We start from the raw sequence: 19,176 nt of genomic DNA, 5'->3' as shown, positions 1-19,176 counted from the left end.
AGTCCAAGTTTCCTTCGGCTTCTAGATCAGAGGAGCAAGAGGCATCCCTGAAGGGGAGGAAAAAAGCTATTGAAACTTCTATGGGATGCTTTCCTTTCTCAAAAGAATCTTCTATATCCCAGCCCCTCAGAGGAGCCTCTCAGAGGCCTCCTTTCTGAGGACCAGGAGGAGCATCTTCTAAAGGGATTTTGCTTACGGATTGTCAGGGACAGACCTGCCCTTTACATTTCACCAGTTCTCAGCAAGCTTCAAGTTCAGAGACTTGGGAGGGAGCAAATCCTTCCCTCACCACTTTTTTTCTTTCTTTCTTTCTTTCTTTCTTTTTTTTTCAGTTCAAATCAGAGTTCCCATGAGATGGATCGGGTTCATTTGTATTAGTTTTCAGTTTAATCTCTCTTCCTGCCAGATCTTTTATCTTCTATGAGGGAGAGGGAAGAGAATAAATAAAGAGTTTTATTTGGACGCATCCGAAGGACTGAGCCGAGCCCCCGGATACAGGGCAGATTAATAGGCCCTGTTGTGGAGTCAGACTGGGGCTGAGCCTCAGATCTGCTGGCTCGCTGCTGTTTGATAGGGTTCCACACTTGGAGGGGCTGCTTATACTCTGAGCTGAATCTGGGAGGGAGGGAGGGAGGGAGGGAGGGAGGGGGGTCGTGAGGCACTCTCTGCCCCCTCTGTGCTGACACACATGGGCTCCGTCAGTGGACTTGGCCACCATCCTTTTGAGTTTGCTTCTTTCTGACCTTGGACTCTGTAGGTAACTGAGCAGGTGAGCTGTTTGCTTACAGACACTGAGGTCTTCTGCAGGAAGAGAGGGACAGAGGTAAGTTTTATTGAACACTGCCTCGGCCAGGGTCCCCACTAGAAGCAGGTGGCTGTCTTGACTTAGAACATCCAAATAGAGAGTCAGCAAAGGGAAGATCTGCCCAGGGGCGGGTGGAGAGAGACACCAGGACCCTGGGGCCAGAGCTGGCTAACTCAGGACACAGAGGGAAGGGAGATGCAGAGCCCAGAGAGGGAGGTGGTGTAGACCTTCCCAAATAGAGCATGAACCTCTGGGTAAAGAATGCGATAGTCTTGGGCCATCTCCCGGTGAGTAAAAAAGAGCCCAGCCCTGCCAGGCAGGTCATCCAGGGCCCAGATTGGGGCAGGGAGGTGAGGAGAGACAAGGGGTAGTGGGAGGCGGACGGGCCCGTCCAGCTCCAGTACCCACCGGGCCCTGGCTCTGCACTGGATAAGTCAGCACGTGTCTCTTACTTCAGACCAATGCCAGTCTCGGGAGTGCTATGTTATTTCCCCATTTTTTCTTCCATATTGAAAAAAGAAATGTTTCATTGTGGTAATACACACCATAACATAAAATTTTACCATCTTAGCCACTTTTAAATGTCCAGTTGAGTGGTCGGTACATTCACATCGTGCCACCCAGCTCTTATCCTCATCTGGCAAAACTGAAGCCGTGGATCCATTAAATGTCTTTCCCTGTCTTTCCCCAGCCCCCAACCCCCACCCTGGCAGCTGCCATTCGCCTCTGCGTCTGCGGATCTGATCCCTCCAGGGACCTCTCGTCAGTGGAATCCTACACTCCCCATCTTCTTGTGACTGCCTTATTTTCAAGGTTTAGCCCTGTCAGAGTGTGTATCAATTTCTTGTTCAAAGCTGAATAATATTTCATTGCAGGGATGGACTACATTTTGCTCATTTGTCCATCCATCAGTGGACACTCGGGTTCTTAACTAATATCTCTTCGTGACCCTCCTTTCAGTTCGTCGGGGCGTATATTTTGACGTAGAATTTCCAGATCATACGGTAGTTCTACCTTTAGTTAGGAGCCGCCATACTGGTTTCTGCAGCCGCTGCTCCATGTCACATCCCCACCAGCAGGGCACGAATGTTCCAGCTTCTCCCCCCCCCATTCCCCCCACCGCCCACACATGCCATTTCTGCTTTCTTTATAGTAGTCATCCTGTGGTTGTGATGTGGATCTCCCTGTGGTTTTGACTTGCCCCTCCTCCCCCCTGCTTTATAGAAGAAGCTCAAACAAAAATGAACAACTGTCAATGGAAACACGTAGTCGGCTGTGACGGCTCTGCACCGGCTGCCTTCTGGAGGGAAGCTATGTCTCCACTGCTGTGTGGCTTGGCAGGGAGAGGCGCTGCTCCCCACCAGCAGTTACAGGGATGCGAGGGAAAGTTCTTGTGTTGTCCATGTGCACAAATGGCTAGAGGAGCCTGCTTGGCAGACCAGAGCACCATGAAATGTTTAATGCTTCTAGAAGGGTCTCAGACTCCCAAAGTGAGAAGAGAAATCGGTGTGAGCAATTCTGTAGTTGCCTGGGGATGCACACGTTGCACTCTGAAGGAAAGAGCAGGGGGTCCTCATCCAACGTAGATTACCTAGATCACTGAGAATCAAAAGCCAAGTACACTGAAATGCCCAGCTGGTGCTGAGGACTGCATTCCCAGAAAGCCATTTTTGGAGGCAGCTTTATTCGAAATAATTAAAAAGATTCAGCCTTTGTAGCCCAACTGGCATCCCGCTCCAGAGCGGCATAACTTTTTGTCGAGGAATCCGGCTCCCAAACTCCAGCTCCGTGGTAGACGGCTGGCTGTGAGAGCCAGCCCTTGAGTCTCATTTCATTTCGAAGTGGCTTGTGGCTCTTTCTTGGTGACTCCTAAGGGAGCAGCATGTGTTCCCAGGCACAGACCTGTGATCCTCATAGTTAGGTCTGTAGGTTTTTGCTGAAGAGGTGTTGATTGTACGTGTGGAGGGCTCCCACGGCTGGCAGCAGCGTGGAAATCATGGCTCTCCTCTCTCTGACCATCTCCAGTGTGGGGGAGAGAGATTTGGGCACCCACTTCCAAGGAAGGGGCAGATGGCTTGATTTCCACAAGAACCCCCTTCCCCCAATTTCACTTCACTGATAACTTGCAAAAGCAGCTCAGGCATCATGACGATTCCAAATGAGAAGTGACAGTGGGTGTTCAAAGTCATTGCCAGGTCCTGTTCATTCCAGGGCATCATTCTACGAAATGATCGGGCCAGAAAGCATGTTTCAACTCTGCACTGAAAGAAAAAAAATAAAATAAAATCTCGCAAAGGTGTGGGAGCCCAGCAGAATCCTCTGAAGCCTTGCAGGCGAGAGCCCATTTGGCTGACAGAGTCGCTCTTGCACACCTGCCGGAAAGCTGGGTGCAAAGATATTCTAAACTAGTTGCGAATTTCATTACGTCTGTCTCCAGCCAAAGCCACTGAGGGGTGCGGTGCTGTAATGGGCCGCCACGCAGATGGGTTGCAAAATGCACAGCCCATCTGTCTTTATCATGCTCATTTCCTCTTTTATTAAAATGTTAATGAATATAGTTTTTATTTATCATTTGGTGACATGTGCGGCATCCTTTTCTGGGAGACAAATCTGCAATCTGCCTCACCGTGTGCGCTGACAGGGAACGCAGGAATGAGGAATATTTTGGTTCCGTTCAAACTGCCATATGCGGGTTGAAGGAGAAGCCACTTTGCTTGTCGACAGCAGCATGAGGACGACGGGAGGTCTCGGAGTTCAATGCCAGGCCCAGTGGCTACCAGCGGCTAGCCATGTAGCCACGAGCCTTGGTTTCCACTTCTGGGGAACAGGGATAACCCTTCCCTCCACCCTGGAAACGAAATGAGAGAACTTATAGAAATGTAGTTTGCATTCTCTTATTATTATTCAGATGTGTGTCTGTGTGGTTCTGAATTCCTTTTGCTCATTCTTTCAGACTCTCCATGGAAAGTACATCTGTCAAATGTCGGCCCCGAGATGACAGGCGTCACCGTGCGCGGCCTGACTCCAGCTCGCACCTATCAATTCCGGGTGTGTGCCGTGAATCAAGTGGGCAAAGGCCAGTACAGCGCAGAGACAAGCAGGTGTGTGCTCGCGCAGCCGCGGTGGGCTCTCGGGGCAGCTGGGACCCGAAAGCAAGACTGAGCATCCAGTTAACAAGAAGACATTGATAGAAGGAGTCAACCTGCATCCCTTAGTGGTATCGGCCACACATGCACAGAAAAGACCAGAAGGAAGAGAGAAAGGGAGTCACTCGTGTGTTGGACTAGCTAGGTTTTCTTTCAATGCTCAGAGGGAAATGTCTCCAACTTCCCTAATGCTCCGGCCACACCAACACAAGGCGTTTCTGAGAGCACAGGCCTTGGTATCCACGAGATGAGGCGCTGACCATGTCTTCACTCCCTCTGTCCTCTCGGGCTGCTGGCTGGACGGGAGCTGCTGCCACCATCCTGACAAGCAAGCGTCTGGCAGGGCACGGCACCTTCCTGAATGGTCCTGACCTGGGACCGTGGCTTCCCCCCATTTCAGTGTGCCTACCCCAACCAACCTGAACACTGGCGGGGCCCGAATCATAGGAGAGTTGAGATCTAAGTGACTTTTTTCAAAATGTGGGAGTTTGGTATGAGAAATACTAAAAGGGCTAAGGAAAAACACAATTTGGAAGGCATCTCAGGCTGTGGGCCAGTGGCCTGGCTCGCTCAGGCTTGTAATCCCTTCCCGGAGTGGAGATGCTGTGGGTTATCCAGACAGAATAAGGTCACCTCCTGTGTCTTCGTGCTTGCTGGCTGAACTGATTCTCTATTATGTTGATTTGCTGTACCTATTTCATGCATGTCCTCTGAGTTTGATCAGCTGTGTGCCTGGCTTTGTTCATCGCTTGATTTTGGTAAATAGTTAAGCTCCAGATTCAGTCAGACAGAGAATGCAAATGAGGACCGTTTGTCTCAGATGCTAATCTCGCTTTCCCTCACCATGTTTTATCTCTAGGTTGATGTTACCTGAAGAGCCGCCCAGTGCTCCCCCAAAGAATATCGTAGCCAGTGGACGTACCAATCAGTCCATCATGGTCCAGTGGCAACCGCCCCCAGAAACAGAGCACAATGGGGTGCTGCGTGGGTATATCCTCAGGCAAGTAGCCCGTGTTTGGCCATTTTTAGGTTCTCATTATAAAGAGTCCAGGGTCTGTTTTGCTAGGGTCGCAAACTGAAAGGTCTAGAGGAGCCCAACAGTAATCAAGAGACTCAGGCTGATGTCGGACTCTAGGGTGTGGTGGGGACTATGGCCAACAAGCAACTGTGGGTTGCTTGGGTTGCAGGGGCAGCCTCTGTATATCCAACCATAGCATATCCGCGTACGTATCGAAGCTTGCATCTTGGTAGAAGAATGAAGGGGGATATTATGCGTTGGGGTCAAGGTGTGCTATTCATTCCAAATTTTTTCTTTCTGTTTCAGTTTTTCCTAAGGCATGCATTATTAATAGAATAATTTTTAATTAATAATAATGCAGTTGACATTATCATAATTGACCAGTTGCTACCAGGCTAGCTCTTACATGTTCAGTATTGCCAGGTTTCCTAGTGTACTCAAAGAAATTTTTAAAAACCTAACTTTTTACCTGCGATCTCACAGTTTCTAAACATTGGCAATGAAGTCTGTATGTTTTGAAAGATGGGGCAGGCCAAATTCACACTTCCACAGGCCAGATGTGGCCCAAAGCGTGGCCACTTTGCTTTCCCTGCCTTATATGGGGCAGTCAGGCTTCTGAGAATGTTGAGGGGACTCTACAAGAACTTGGCTGGGTAGGAGAGAAAAAATCTGTTTTGTCAAAATTGCTAATCTTGAAATCACGCCAAATGTGATAATTGCAGTGGTTTGTTGATGCAAGTAGTGAACAGGAAAAAGTAAAGCCATGTTAAAAGGTATTTATGAAATCTCTTCTAACAGACGGTACAGCCACAGACAGACATATTCATTCCACGACCTGCACTTTGCATCCATCCCCAGCCTTATGGGGCAAGAACTGTGGGTGTCCATCACTACCTTCCCTCCAGTATCAGGCTCGTGCCCTCGTGAGCTTGTGATCAGCAAATACTGGGTTAACAGAGGTTGAAAGGAGCTAAATGTAATGTCTTAGAAAAACATAAGAAGTTACAAAAGTGTAGCTGCTCTAGCTCTGTGCTCTTTGCATAGGGAGGACCGCTCTTCCCAGTAGCTATTGATACAATCATCCGCTCATGGTTTAACATACCTTTATCCATACGCGTGACATATTAGCCCATCACAACCACTTCACTGCTCTTCTCAGGTCTTGCTCAAGCATGTGAATTATCCTCTAAACACAAGCTAGATCATTATCTACATGAAGTGGTTTAAAGCTGGCCGTCTTGCAGGGGTCACGGGGACTAGAGGACTGGAATCAGCACTTGGGGCCCCTTTGGTCACTCTGCCCCTTTCTTTTTTATTATTATTATTTTTTTTTAATTTAAAGATTTTTATTTATTTATTTGAGAGAGAGACAGTGAGAGAGCATGAGCGAGGAGAAGGTCAGAGGAAGAAGCAGACTCCCCGTGGAGCTGGGAGCCCGATGTGGGACTCGATCCCGGGACTCCGGGATCACGACCCGAGCCAAAGGCAGTTGTCCAACCAACTAAGCCACCCAGGCGTCCCGACTCTGCTCCTTTCAATAAGAAACTGAAAGGGCCCCTTTGGGCAGGGGGCACCTGTGGGCTTGGAGCAGTCCCCAGTTCCCTCCCAAAAACAGGCTGGGGCTTCCCACACACACAGGCCCAGATCTCCTGTCCATTCCGGCTGTCACTCATGGCCTGTGCTCATCAGGTAATGAAAATAATTTCCTTGCCCTCCCCACCTGGCCCTACCCACCCTGTCATCCCAACTGCCTCCATCTCAAATGCACAGAGAAGGGTCCTCAGGTTCCAGCTGCCAAGGAAGGACTTTAAAAGTCAACCCGCAGAACCAACCTCGGGGCGAGGACTTTAATAAGAAAATCTTTCTGATGTTACAAGGCCCCATCAGGAACTGCTCATTTCTCTATTTTGCGGGATTACCACCATTAAAAGGATCTTGTGTGATGGTGTCAGTGGAGTTGAGTGCTGGGAAAGAGGGCATCTGTATTTGTAGGGGTTTAAATCAAGAAAGTCCTAAAATGAGGGTGTACGACCCAAGGCCTGTGAATAGCAAAGTTTCCAGAAATTAAAGGCCCATGCCAAAATGCATTTACTTGGAAACATTTCCAAATAATCCTCCAGTCTGCAAATCAGCTCTGTTTGCAACTGTGAGCCCTCCAGGGCTCAAGTGTCTGTGTCAGACATACAGCCGAATCCATGGAGGCACAAAATGGAAATAAATCACCACCGTGGCTCAGGCCGTAAGAAGTGGTTAGGATGTGTGTGCAGTAATAAAATATTTATAATAATGGGCAGGGTGCTTCTTTGAGAGGAGCGTAGGGGTTATGTCCTTTAAAAACATTCTCCTGTTTATTTCCATATAAAAAAATCATCTTGTTCTGCCTGAGACGGTCTCCCGGGCAACGTATCCCACCAGTCAGAGGACAATACCCTGCACTTTTGTTATTAATTGTGACCTTCCCAGACATCCTGTGACTATTACAAAAGCACCCTGAGCCGCAGGTCAGAATGGACCAACCTGCCTGCCGCGGAAAGGAAGGCAGCCCGCTTCCAAGACACGAATCCCGTGGCTTGTTCTGCACGATCGTATGAACAGGCGTCTAGGAGAGGCTATGGCTTGTGCAGGCTTCAGTGTCTTTGCTTAGCATACTTCCTGGACGCGCAGTGTTTCCAAATTAGCAGTATCTTCAGTGGGTTCTGCACTGTCACAGCTCTCCAGCACCCACTGTTTCATCTTATTCTTGTGACAGCCCTTTGAAAGGCTATTATGATGATGTCATTTTCAGGAGTTAAAATCCAAGGCTCAGAGACGTGACGTTAAGACCACACTCAAGGCCACCCAGCCCCTCTGTCTTCTTCCCAGCCTGTGCCTTCTGGAGCTGACTTCTTCGCTTTTCCCTGGAAGGCGTATTGTGTCGTGTTGGGTCCGCGCTAATGAGCTCTCTCTGTAAGCGATAGTGCCCAGTGTGTGCCATGTTGGTTGTAAGTGGTCCTGGTCACCATTCACACACCGGGCCATGCTGGGTGGGGGCCAACCCTTGCCTTCTCCCAAATGGCTGATTGTCTCAGTGCTATTTATTTTGTAGACAGGGAATTTAAGTGGGATTTTCTGGCACGTGGCTTATTTGATGCCAGGCCTCTCTCTCTGTGGGCTTTGAAGACCATGACATCCTATAGATGAACCTACCCCCTGCTAGGAAGCGCGCCCACACCTGCTTGGTGCAGGCAGTTGAGTAGGCAACAGAAGTGGATGGAATCTGAAGCAAAAATGCAGGGTGAGGCATCTGCTTCCATTTTTGCCCGTCACGGGGGAGCACGGCCGTCCCTGCGCCTCTGGCCCTGTGAACAGCTGCTGCTCTCAGACAGGAGGGGGCAGGAGGATGCCTGGAACCTTCTTGCTGTTCCAGTGCTGCCTGCTCTTGCTCCTGTATCTTCCCACCACACGGGCCTCACCTGTACAAGTGGTTTGTAGCAAGAGGAGCTGAAAGACTGCCCTCAGAAAATTCGGACGTTCACGAAGAACCTTTTACTGCCTTCTCCAGACTTCCATACTGTATTTTTAGCTGTCATTCTCTTCAGAGAGCTGTTGTCCGTGGAAGGGCCTGAATCTGGGGCGGGAGGGGGGGGGGTCTTCCTTTTCCTGACAACAGCAGCCTGGCATGGCCTTCCCCTTTATGCCCAGACACTCCGCCTGGGACAGCGCAGGGACCAGAGAGACGCTGCAGCCCGCGGGGGAGCTCCGTGTCAGTGCAGAGCCAGACCCCAATCTGCCTCAAGAGCCCTCGTTCAAGGGCACCCCCTGTCTTCACCTTTTCCCCCTCATCAGATGAATCCGTGTCTTCCGGAGGCAGGAGCCGCCGCTTGGACAGGATTTGGGGTGTTCCTGAAGCCTCAGGATGACCAAGGCAGGTCTTCCCAGGACAGGTCCTCCCTGCATATGCCCCGCGCTCGACCCCCAGGAACTAATCCACTTCTACAAACAAAATCAGGAAAAACATTTGCTCTTCCCAATAATGCTGCCAAAGTCCTTTCACAGTACACATGGCAATCCTAATTTATACATTTTCTAAGTCCAGGGTCATGTATGTCACTTTATTTATTTTATTTTTTTATAAACATATAATGTATTTTTAGCCCAACGGGTACAGGTCTGTGAATTGCCAGGTTTACACACTTCACAGCACTCACCATAGCACATACCCTCCCCGAGGTCCATAACCCCACCACCCTCTCAACCCCCCTCACCCCAGCAACTCTCTGTTCTGTGAGATTAAGAGTCTCTTATGATTTGTCTCCCTTCCCATCCCCTCTTGTTTCATTTATTCTTTTTCTACCCCACAAACCCTCCACATTGCATCTCCACTTCCTCATATCAGGGAGACCATATGATAGTTGTCTGTCTCCGATTGACTTATTTCGCTAAGCATAATTTCTAGTTCCATCCACATCATCACAAATGGCAAGATTTCATTTCTTTTGATGGCTACATAGTATTCCATCAAAATCCTTGAGGAGAACACAGGCAGCAACCTCTTCAACCTCAGCCACAGCAACTTCTTCCTAGGAACATCGCCAAAGACGAGGCAAGCAAGGGCAAAAATGAACTATTGGGACTTCATCCAGATCAAAAGCTTTTGCACAGCAAAGGAAACCGTTAACAAAACCAAAAGACAACTGACAGAATGGGAGAAGATATTTGCAAACGACATATCAGATAAAGGGCCAGTATCCAAATCTATAAAGAGCTTAGCAAACTCAACACCCAAAGAACAAATAATCCAATCAAGAAATGGGCAGAGGACATGAACAGACATTTCTGCAAAGAAGACATCCAGATGGCCAACAGACACATGAAAAAGTGTTCCACATCACTCGGCATCAGGGAAATACAAATCAAAACCACAATGAGATATCACCTGACACCAGTCAGAATGGCTAAGATTAACAAGTCAGGAAATGACAGATGCTGGCAAGGATACGGAGAAAGGGGAACCCTCCTACTCTGTTGATGGGAATGCAAGCTGGTGCAACCACTCTGGAAAACAGCATGGAGGTCCCTCAAAAAGTTGAAAATAGAGCTACCCTATGACCCAGCAACTGCACTACTGGGTATTTAGCCTAAAGATACAAACGTAGTGATCTGAAGGGGCACATGCACCCGAATGTTCATAGCAGCAATGTCCACAATAGCCTAACTATGGAAAGAACCTAGATGTCCATCAACAGATGAATGAATAAAGAAGATGTGGTATATGTATGTCACTTTTTAAAAAATAAATACAATTTTAAATTTATGTCTTTTGGGGGGGTGAATTATTCTATTTATTCTACATGTTTCCTTCCTTAACAGTGAGGTAAAATTGGTCTATAACACTGTTTTAGTGTCAGGTGTACACCGTAATAATTCACTTTGCACACACTGCAGAGTGATGACCCTGGTAAGTCTGGCCACCTGCAGTCACGATACAGTTAACCCCTTCACTCATTTTGTCCTCAAAGCTCCTCTACAAAGCAGCTTGTCCTGTAGCATTGACTGGCATTGGAAAAATGGGAACACCATGTAGAGATACTCGTTCTGGTGCTGCGACACTCACGGAACAGATCTAGAACCCAGATGGAAGAGGAGGCCAAGAGGTTTCCCTGCTTTTCCACACATTTCAGAGCTGCGGGAAGAGAGCATCGCTCCCAAGTTGTCACTTATGGCTACACCCCGACAGAAATCATGGTTGGAACTTCTGGTACTAAGTCCCCATGCTCCCCAGACGAGTTACACTTAAAAAGCCATCTCTTTTCCTTACCCGTCACACTGTGGAGATGTCAGTTTTGTCCAGAGCTTAAAATCGCTGGGAGACTCAACGACCCCTCTTGGAACGGTTGGCTTAGGAGGCCGTGTTTTCCGGGGCTGCCCTCTGGCCTCGCTCTCGTCTGCTGACTTTGTTTCCCTCCCCCTGCGTGGAGCAAATGCGGGTGTACCCACTGCCTGGTTCCAGCTGTTTCTCCCTGCTCCACTGCAGGTACCGCCTGGCCGGCTTGCCGGGAGAACACCAGCAGCGCAACATCACCAGCCCGGAGGTCAACTACTGCCTGGTGACAGAGCTGATCATCTGGACGCAGTACGAGATCCAGGTGGCTGCCTACAACGGGGCGGGCCTGGGCGTCTTCAGCAGGGCCGTGACCGAATACACCCTCCAGGGAGGTAAGCTGTCTTTCCCGCACAGTTGCTGGGGAGCAGGGCGCGCCGAATTTGCCTGCAGCTTGTTAGAAATAAAAGTAAAGGGCCTGACTGTGCCTCTTGGGGTCAGTGAGAAAGGAATCACGTCAGCCGGTCTGTGCTCCGACAGTGGAGCAGGACTGGGAAAGGGACACAGATGAAATTCTAGCTGCTTGCTTCTGGGTGGTAAGGCCGGGAGGGTCTCCACACACACATCAGCGGTCCACGCGCTCGCTGAAAGATTCATGCAGTCGCCAGTTTCTAATTGGAACCGTGCTACGTTTCACAGTAAAGCTGGCTGTGGAGTCCCAGGCGATACTGTGGACGTTCTCCAAAGAGAGGGATTATTCAGAATTTTTTTTTGAGTAGTGTACTGTGATTATTGGTAAAGGAATTTGCAACTTGGTGCTTTTTTTTTTTTTTTTTTTTTTTTTTTTGGATTTTCAGTTATACAAGCCAAACAATTTATTAAGTTGGTAAAAACCCCTCCCGGCGCCCACCCTTCCCCAAAATGACCAGGCAGAATGACATAAAGCCAGTGGGTCCTACCTTCATAGGCTCTACCCCAACCCCATCATTTTAAGGCTGATCCCCGCACCACATTCTGGAGGACCTGGGTCTCAGCCGCAGGAAGGTTGGCGTTCAGAAACATTTTGCTCTTGGTACACCCGGAAGAAATGGATGGACCCCGTCTTGGGGCGGCTGTGTGTGCCCGCAGCACCCCGATCCCAGTCACGGGAAGCAGTTCCCCCACAAAATCAACAACTCCTTTCATTTGGCACTTCTAGCCGCTGCTGACTCGCAGGTGTGAGTTTATTTGCTTTGGCGTTTTTATTGCCACCAGGCCTTGACCTTTGTCAAATGATAAGGTTTCTAACTGGCCCCTTCTCTCCCCAAATCATGCCAGAGACCTAATGTTCCTTGATATTACATACTGTTATCATCACCCCATATCGATTGGCTGTCCATCATCATCCGTAAGTCCATAAAGCCTCCTTTATAAATGAAGCACAGTCATTTCTGCTTCCACAGGGAAATGTGTCACTGGCAGGAATAGTTAAAATGCAAGACAGCCAGGGTGGACCCGCTCATCCGCACGTGAGGCTTGATTACTCGTTGGAAAATGGAGACAGCCGAGCACCTGGACAATTAATGTTTGCTTTAATTCGTTTACTTAATAACAATAAATTTGGAAATACTTAAAAGTAATGAATATTGCTATTAACAATCCCTTATTGCTGTTAACGATGACTGCTTCATTTTGGTCCTGGGATGTCTGAGTCCTGTGCTGGGCACAGGGGAGCACAGCTCCATCTCACTGAGAAGGGCTTGTGCCTTAGAGTTTGGCTTTGGCTCCGTTGGCACTGGGGAGCCATTGAAGGTTGAGAGCAGTGAGCGACAGGAGCAAAATGCCGTATGAGGAGGAAGAGCCTATTGGCGTCTGTGCAGGGGAACAGAGGCCACAGCAACCCAGTGGCCACAGCAACTCCAGGCCCAAAGGCAGTGATATGGCCATGAATGGATGGGTTCCTACAGCTCTGACACAGGCTGTGAGAAGGGCGTGCTGGTAAGTTTCTGGTCTGAAACACCAGGGCGCAGGCCTAGGCAGAGGTGGCAGGGGGCAGGCTCCCACCTCTGGGTCAGATGATGGAGAGACTGACTGAGGATGCTTCTGCTAGGTGCGAGGATTTGCTTTCCTCCACTAGGTGACAAGTGGCTTCTTTTAGTTCTCTGCCCGAGTATGGTTCATACTGTCATTCTTTTTTTAAACTCTTGATGAGCTGACATCCCTCGATGACGCCCTGTGTGTAATTTCCCCATCTGTATCTCAGCTTTTGCAGCTGGGTTGTCTTCCTTTGTCTGGGTGTTGGAGGGCTGGTGTTGGAGCCCCGAGCCTGGAGCCCCTGCAGGTCTCGGGGCACCCAGGGGACATTCTCATAATTCACATCTTCCTCCCTGTTGGTGTTGCTGCCTCTGGCATGCCCACAAGAAACATGGGTGTCTTTATCCTCCCTCTTGGGGACACAGTCCTCTCCTTTACCCGTGTTTTAGACTCTTCCTATGTGCTCACATGCCTGTAACATCCTGGAGAAAGGACCCTGTGCTTCTTGAATGCAGTGGGTCCTTTCCTGCTGTTCCAGATGCTGCTGTACACTTCCTCCTCTACCTGTCCCTTGGTCACCTGATAGAGCTTCTCAGGCTTGTGACAGCCTCTGACCCTTCACCAGGAAGCGCCATCGACCCTGGCCCTCCGCTGAGGGCCACACCTGAGCCCCAGGGCAAATCGGCCAAGATGCTTGTGGAGCACAGCATCAGGATCCTGTCCCTTGGGTGTGGCTACGGCACTTAACTCGCATGAGGAGGGGTACCCGGGCAGGGAGATGGCCGGCCCCAGCATGCCATGTGCTCCCGCCGTGCGGGTCCAGTCCTGCTCATGAGGAGAATCCTGGTCAGCCACCCCACAGCTTGTAAATTGGGCCCCGCATCAGTGTTCCTACCCAAGACAGGACACATGTAAGAGAGGATTTAGACGCGCAGATGGGAAGAACCGGGGAGTGGAGGCGGGGGACCTGGTCTCGAGCAGGGGCAGAGTAAACCAGATAAAAAATGATCCGATTAAAAGGTGAGGCATTAGGAAGAAAAATGGCAACAGCAGGGGCCATGAATAATTTACAGAGATGATGATGGAAAGCACGGGTTTGTGAGCTGTCTTCCCACACACGAGCTCGCTCACATCTGTCCAGAAACAGCCCTTTCTGGCTAGCCCATCAAGGCCTGACTCCACAGTCACTGCTTATCTGCATTCTAGAAGCACATCGCCTCTGTGAGCCACAGGTTCCCCATTGTAAAATTATACCCTGGAAGAGTAGAGTGTGTGCCCTTGGCTGCCTCATGGGCGGGTGTGAGAGAAGACACAGGCAAGGCCTTGAAAAGCCCTGAGCGCCTACACAAATACCCAGTGGCTACTGTTTGTCCCCCTCCTTCCTCCCAGGGCAATGCCTGGCATCTGCTTTGTATTTGAATGTCTCTGCGGTGACGGTTGTACTGAGAGAAATGGGGTCAATCTCTGCCAATAGGGAAATCTCGAGGGGTGGGAGCACCTAGCGTGTGCCCAGTGTCACGTGATGGGCCACAGCCCTGAGAGTGGGGAAGACACCAGAAACGCTGTCCAATTTGGGGCAGCCTTGCCTGGGAGGGGAGACTAACATTTGTGATGAAAGAGCAAGACCTACCCACGAAACCAGCCTCGCTCGGGTGTGGTCGCTTCCTGTCTGTCCAAAAGATCGGTGTGACAAGTGTGCTGCCAAGACTTGCGAGCTGAGAGACTCAGAGGAACCTGCCATCGACATGGAAAGGGACTTTATTGGGATCGACATGGTGGGAACACAGTGCAGGAGTTAGGGTTCCACCATCTGTAGTGGTTGGAAACGGAGTCCAGCTGCGGGAAACAGACCCAGAGTAACAGCTGAAACACAATGAAGGGATGTTTTTATTTTCTCCCATCCCAAGTGGGCCTTGGGCAGCACAGGGTCTTACTGGCAGCTCCATGGCCCCCAGATAGGCTCCTTCTTTTTGCTTTGCCATCTTTAGAGTTTGCCTTGTGGCTGCAAGCTAGCTACTGGGATACCAGCTATCACGCCCACATTCTAGAAGGAGGAAGGCACGGTGTTGTACCATGCAGCCAGCTATGCAAGTATGCTCGTCTTGGAAGAACTTTCTTAGAAGTTCCCTCTGCTGCTGACTAGGTGTACAATTCATGGGCTGTCTCTGTGCAGAAAAGCCTAGAAAGGTGCTCGTTTGGCTGGATACGTTTCTGCCAGTTGCTAAGAAAGGAAGGGGGGACAGACAGTGGAGGGCAGCTACCAGTTTCTGCCTCGCATTCTACAGCGACTCCTGCTGAGGAGTGAAATGCAGAGGATATGCAATTTCTAGACATAAAATTGTGTGGCCTGTCTCACAGCCCACTGCACGCGGAGGGCCTCAGGATCCTTGGAATCACCCACATAAGAATTAGCAGACACCAGCCGCATGGCTCCTCGAGCCCTTGGCATTGGGATCTCAGCTCATGGTCCATTTGGGCACCAGCTCAGCAAGCTTGTGGACACTGGGGGCCCCTCTCCATGCGCTTAAGGTGCCCCATGACTGTTACTGCCTCGTGTTGACAAAGCCTGTAGGACTGAGCTGGCCCTTGCAGCTGGAAAGAGAATAATTTCAATGTCTGATTATTAGAGGGGAAGAGAATTACTCATAAAATTAATTTTTTGTTCAGCCTAATTTGGAAAATTATTGGAACATATATGCACATAATTCTGGAGTCCGTCAGGACACCCTGGGAACAGCAGGAAGCACCCAGGCTTCTGGAAACATAAAGCTTCCGTCCGGCCCGCCTGATTTTGTCCTCCTCCCTTCAGCCGAGTGGCACGCCTGATCCATCAGGGGAAATGAGATGTAATTTGTCCTGACTTTAATAAGCTCTTTGGATTTAGCTCCTCTGGAGAAAGCATCGGAATGCCAGGGAGAGCTGGTGTGGATCCCGCCACCATGAGGCGGTGTGTGACATAGTGGCTGGTCATTCTCAAAGAGAACTCAGGAACGTCCCTGCCTTGGCCTGGGAGGCAGAGCCACGCACGCGCAGGTGGCCCTTGCTGGCACCCCCTGCGGACACAGAGGGGCAAACAAGCATTGACCCCGGGGGGGGGCGGGGGAGGCGCCTGCCTGCTGCTGGGCACACAGATTGTTGGCTCTTGAGTAGATTTACTGCACGGAAGCTCCCAAAAGACGATCAACAAGTCATCTGTGCCTGGAGGTCAACACCATGGCCTATCGATCCCTCCTATTTGCCTGTCTTATGGCCCATCTTTCTTTTTAATCCCGTTTATCATTGAGATCCGTCATAAACATCTGGTTTGTCGACTTGGGTTCTTCGCATTCTTGACATTGGCAAACATCTTGGACATGTGGGGGTTCTTTTTTTTTTTAATTTTATTGCGGGGGTTCTTTAATATCAACTTTCTCACTTCCCCCGACTCTTCACACCTCTCCCCCATCCACCATTCTGCCATTATCCTGTCCACCAATCCCATTGAATAGATCTTAGCAGTGCCTCCCTGACCTTTTCTGCTCTAGGCATTTTAAAATGCGACATACTAACTTACAAATCGAGCGGCAAAACCCTAAGCCACTGCCAGCCACGTGAAATTTCCAAGGGGGTGAGAGGAAAGGTCCCTCTGGCCACAGGAGCTGCAGCCTAAAACCCGGCTCGTGTGGGACCCGCTCATCAAATTTCCATCATGATTACCCAAAATGAAATGGGAAATAACTGAAATTGACTGAGGAATTTCTTTCAAGACGCTCTGGAAATCAATATGCTTTCAGCTGTGAGTGGAAAAGGCCATAGCGTGTAAGTTCCGCATAACGAAACGCCCCATATAATTACAAGCATTTCCTTACTGCCAATGTCAACGTCAGCAACTTTCCAATCATTTAGGAGAAGGAGAGCACTGCAGTCATTACAGCAATGAGGGGTCCGAATCCAACACTGGCACAGTGTTTGGTTCCCCAAGTCAGGTTTTGTTAAAAACGGTTCAGCTCCCCCGAAGAGCCTGGTGTAGATGCGTTGTGACCATGGGGATCTCGGGAGAGCTTGAGCATGGCATCCTGCTAGCGCATAAGTGTGAGAGACAACTCAGCATCCTAAGATATGTCCGTGTAGATGAGTGAACTTCCATCCGTTTCTTAACTGTGTTCACAAAGACGCAGATGTTGATTTTTCTATAAAGGGTCCAAAGACAAATGATACTATAAATCATCATTTTAAGGACACCTAGGTTTTAATTTTTTTTTCTGGTTTTATTTCTTTATCATTTTTCTTCCAGTAACAGGTATTTTTGTGCTGTAATGATTTATTCTGGTTTCAGAACATTACCTTCTAATGAAAGAGAAATACTTCATATTTAAAGAGAGATGGAAAAAACATTTGGTTATCCACATTTCTAAAACATTAGTAAAAGCTCCTAAGTGTTCACTTGGGCTTTGAAAGGTTTTCTAAAGTAAGGATTATAAATGAACACTCTGTTTGCAAGCTCCATTCCCATCTCCTCTTGGGAAATTCTCAATGTGGCATAAATGACATTGCACAAAAGATTTGTTTCTCAATCCTTAAGACTTTCTAGACCTCGGGCTTTGCCTACAGAATAGGATAATGCAGCGGGTTCTCCCAGAATCACCTACAACATTAAGTAAGAACTGTACAAAATGATGTGAGATGTTCCATCAGGAACGGCCTCGATTCAGTCTTTGAGAATTTCCAGGGAAGGAAAGGAAAGGATAGGAAACTAGAATTTGGGAGGAAGCCGCTCTATACAGGTTTTTGTTGCCATCTGCTATGCACGTACACACCACGCCTCGCCTTGGTCATCTCCCGACAGTTGTGAGAGAGGTGTCACTGCCCCTATTTCACAGAGAAAAATGGGAGCTAGCTTGTCCAAAGTCACGTAGCTGGAAAATGCTGGAATTTGTGCTCTTTTCATTCTGTGTGTATCAAACATGCACAGAAATTACTTCCAGATTTCCAGTGCAGCTTGAATATGGAATAGAGAAGGATCTCACCTTACTTCCATTCACACGGCAGCTGGGTTTGCAGGAATTTGTGGTCATTTCAGATGGCAGTCTACAACAGGAAGTCTATTTGACATTGAAACCCAGTACACACACACAAATACACATACACACAAACACACACAGCTGAAACAACAGAGTCACAGCACAATAGCCCCCCTTACACGGTGTGATGTTCTTCGATATTTTCTATCCTATTTCATTCTCCCATGAACGCTGGCTGTGACCACTGGATGGATTTCCCAGTCTGCTAATGCAGTTGTGACCTACAGTTTGAAGAACACTGAATTCAAACAATACAGGGCACTTGGTTCAGCGGATCTTGTATCAGTCTCAGAAGAGGCTCCCACTAGCCTGTAGGATGGATCAGGGTCCACAAGGAGAACACCACTGAAGCCCACGATAAAAGACCAGACAAGGGTCTGAGTTGGGGCATGAGTGGGGTCATGGTCCTGGGTGCAGTGCTAAGATCTGGGGGCTGGAGGAGCTTCCAGTACCTGGGTCTCTGCAGATGACCTCGTGAGTGAAGGGAGGCTCCCCACGGTACGACTTGACCTTCAGCTACTGCTGAAAGACACAAGGAACAATCAAACCAGTTTTAAATTGCTGTGGCAAGCATTTTGTTTTGTCCCACAGACTGGTCTTCCCTACAAGCCTGGGAACTCTTCGAGGGTGGGGGCTTTTTTGATTGGTATCTGTGTCCCCAAACCCAAGCACAGTGCCTGATATGAAAATACACAAGGTGTAAGTAGAGGCCGGACTAAAGACAGATGCTTCTCGTTTCTTCCTCAGTTTCCAAGGCTGTGCCAATTTCATCTCTATATTCAACATGATGCCCTCCTTTCTCTCCTGCTCGTTTTTGTCTCAGAATCTCAAAGGAAAGGCCAGTGCCCGCCTCCTCTGCCCCCACGCACTGCCCCTCCCTGGCCTAAAAACAGGTCACAACTGTTTTCTCCTCAGTTCCTGGCCAAAAAAATCGGGGGAAATAAGTTCAGAAAGGGCCACGCAACGCTTCTAAAGTTTTAAAGTATTAAAGTGTTTTTTTATTCAGGCCGTTAAAAAAAGATACTTGAGCTTATTTGTCCAAGATTTGTTATGCTAATAATGTGCTAGGAATGTTTAATGCAGTGGGAACATTCAGGTGTATCCAAACCATGAGAACCATAACAACACAAGAGCTCATCCATAGCCTGTAACGATCTGGAATTAACGATAACACCCGACACACAAATCGTAATATATACATCGATGAAGCGATGTGGAGCCAGTAATTCTTCCAAATAACGAGCTGGCTTCTCCCCTCTTTGAAAGGCAGAGACATTTAATTCCTCAGGATCACCTGGAGAACTGGATGCCCATCAATCCCCACTACGCTCCAG

General features: G+C 49.0%; 1 protein-coding gene across 3 annotated transcripts in view; it reads left to right on the top strand.

Moving 5' to 3' along the window:
- SDK1 (sidekick cell adhesion molecule 1) overlaps positions 1-19,176 on the top strand; it is an 883,892-nt gene that overhangs the window by 697,804 nt on the left and 166,912 nt on the right. For all 3 annotated transcript variants that reach the window (XM_045075163.1, XM_045075162.1, XM_045075164.1), the window contains exons 15-17: positions 3,759-3,906; positions 4,811-4,951; positions 10,983-11,164. In XM_045075163.1, the coding sequence (XP_044931098.1) occupies positions 3,759-3,906; positions 4,811-4,951; positions 10,983-11,164 (471 nt within the window). The remainder of the gene's footprint in view (positions 1-3,758; positions 3,907-4,810; positions 4,952-10,982; positions 11,165-19,176) is intronic.

The sequence above is a fragment of the Mustela putorius genome, unplaced genomic scaffold, assembly GCF_011764305.1.
Source record: "Mustela putorius furo isolate JIRA1106 unplaced genomic scaffold, ASM1176430v1.1 tig00000139_pilon_pilon_pilon, whole genome shotgun sequence".
Taxonomy (NCBI): domain Eukaryota; kingdom Metazoa; phylum Chordata; class Mammalia; order Carnivora; family Mustelidae; genus Mustela; species Mustela putorius.
The sequence above is the reverse complement of the archived record's forward strand: the minus strand, read 5'-3'. Positions and strand labels throughout refer to the sequence as shown.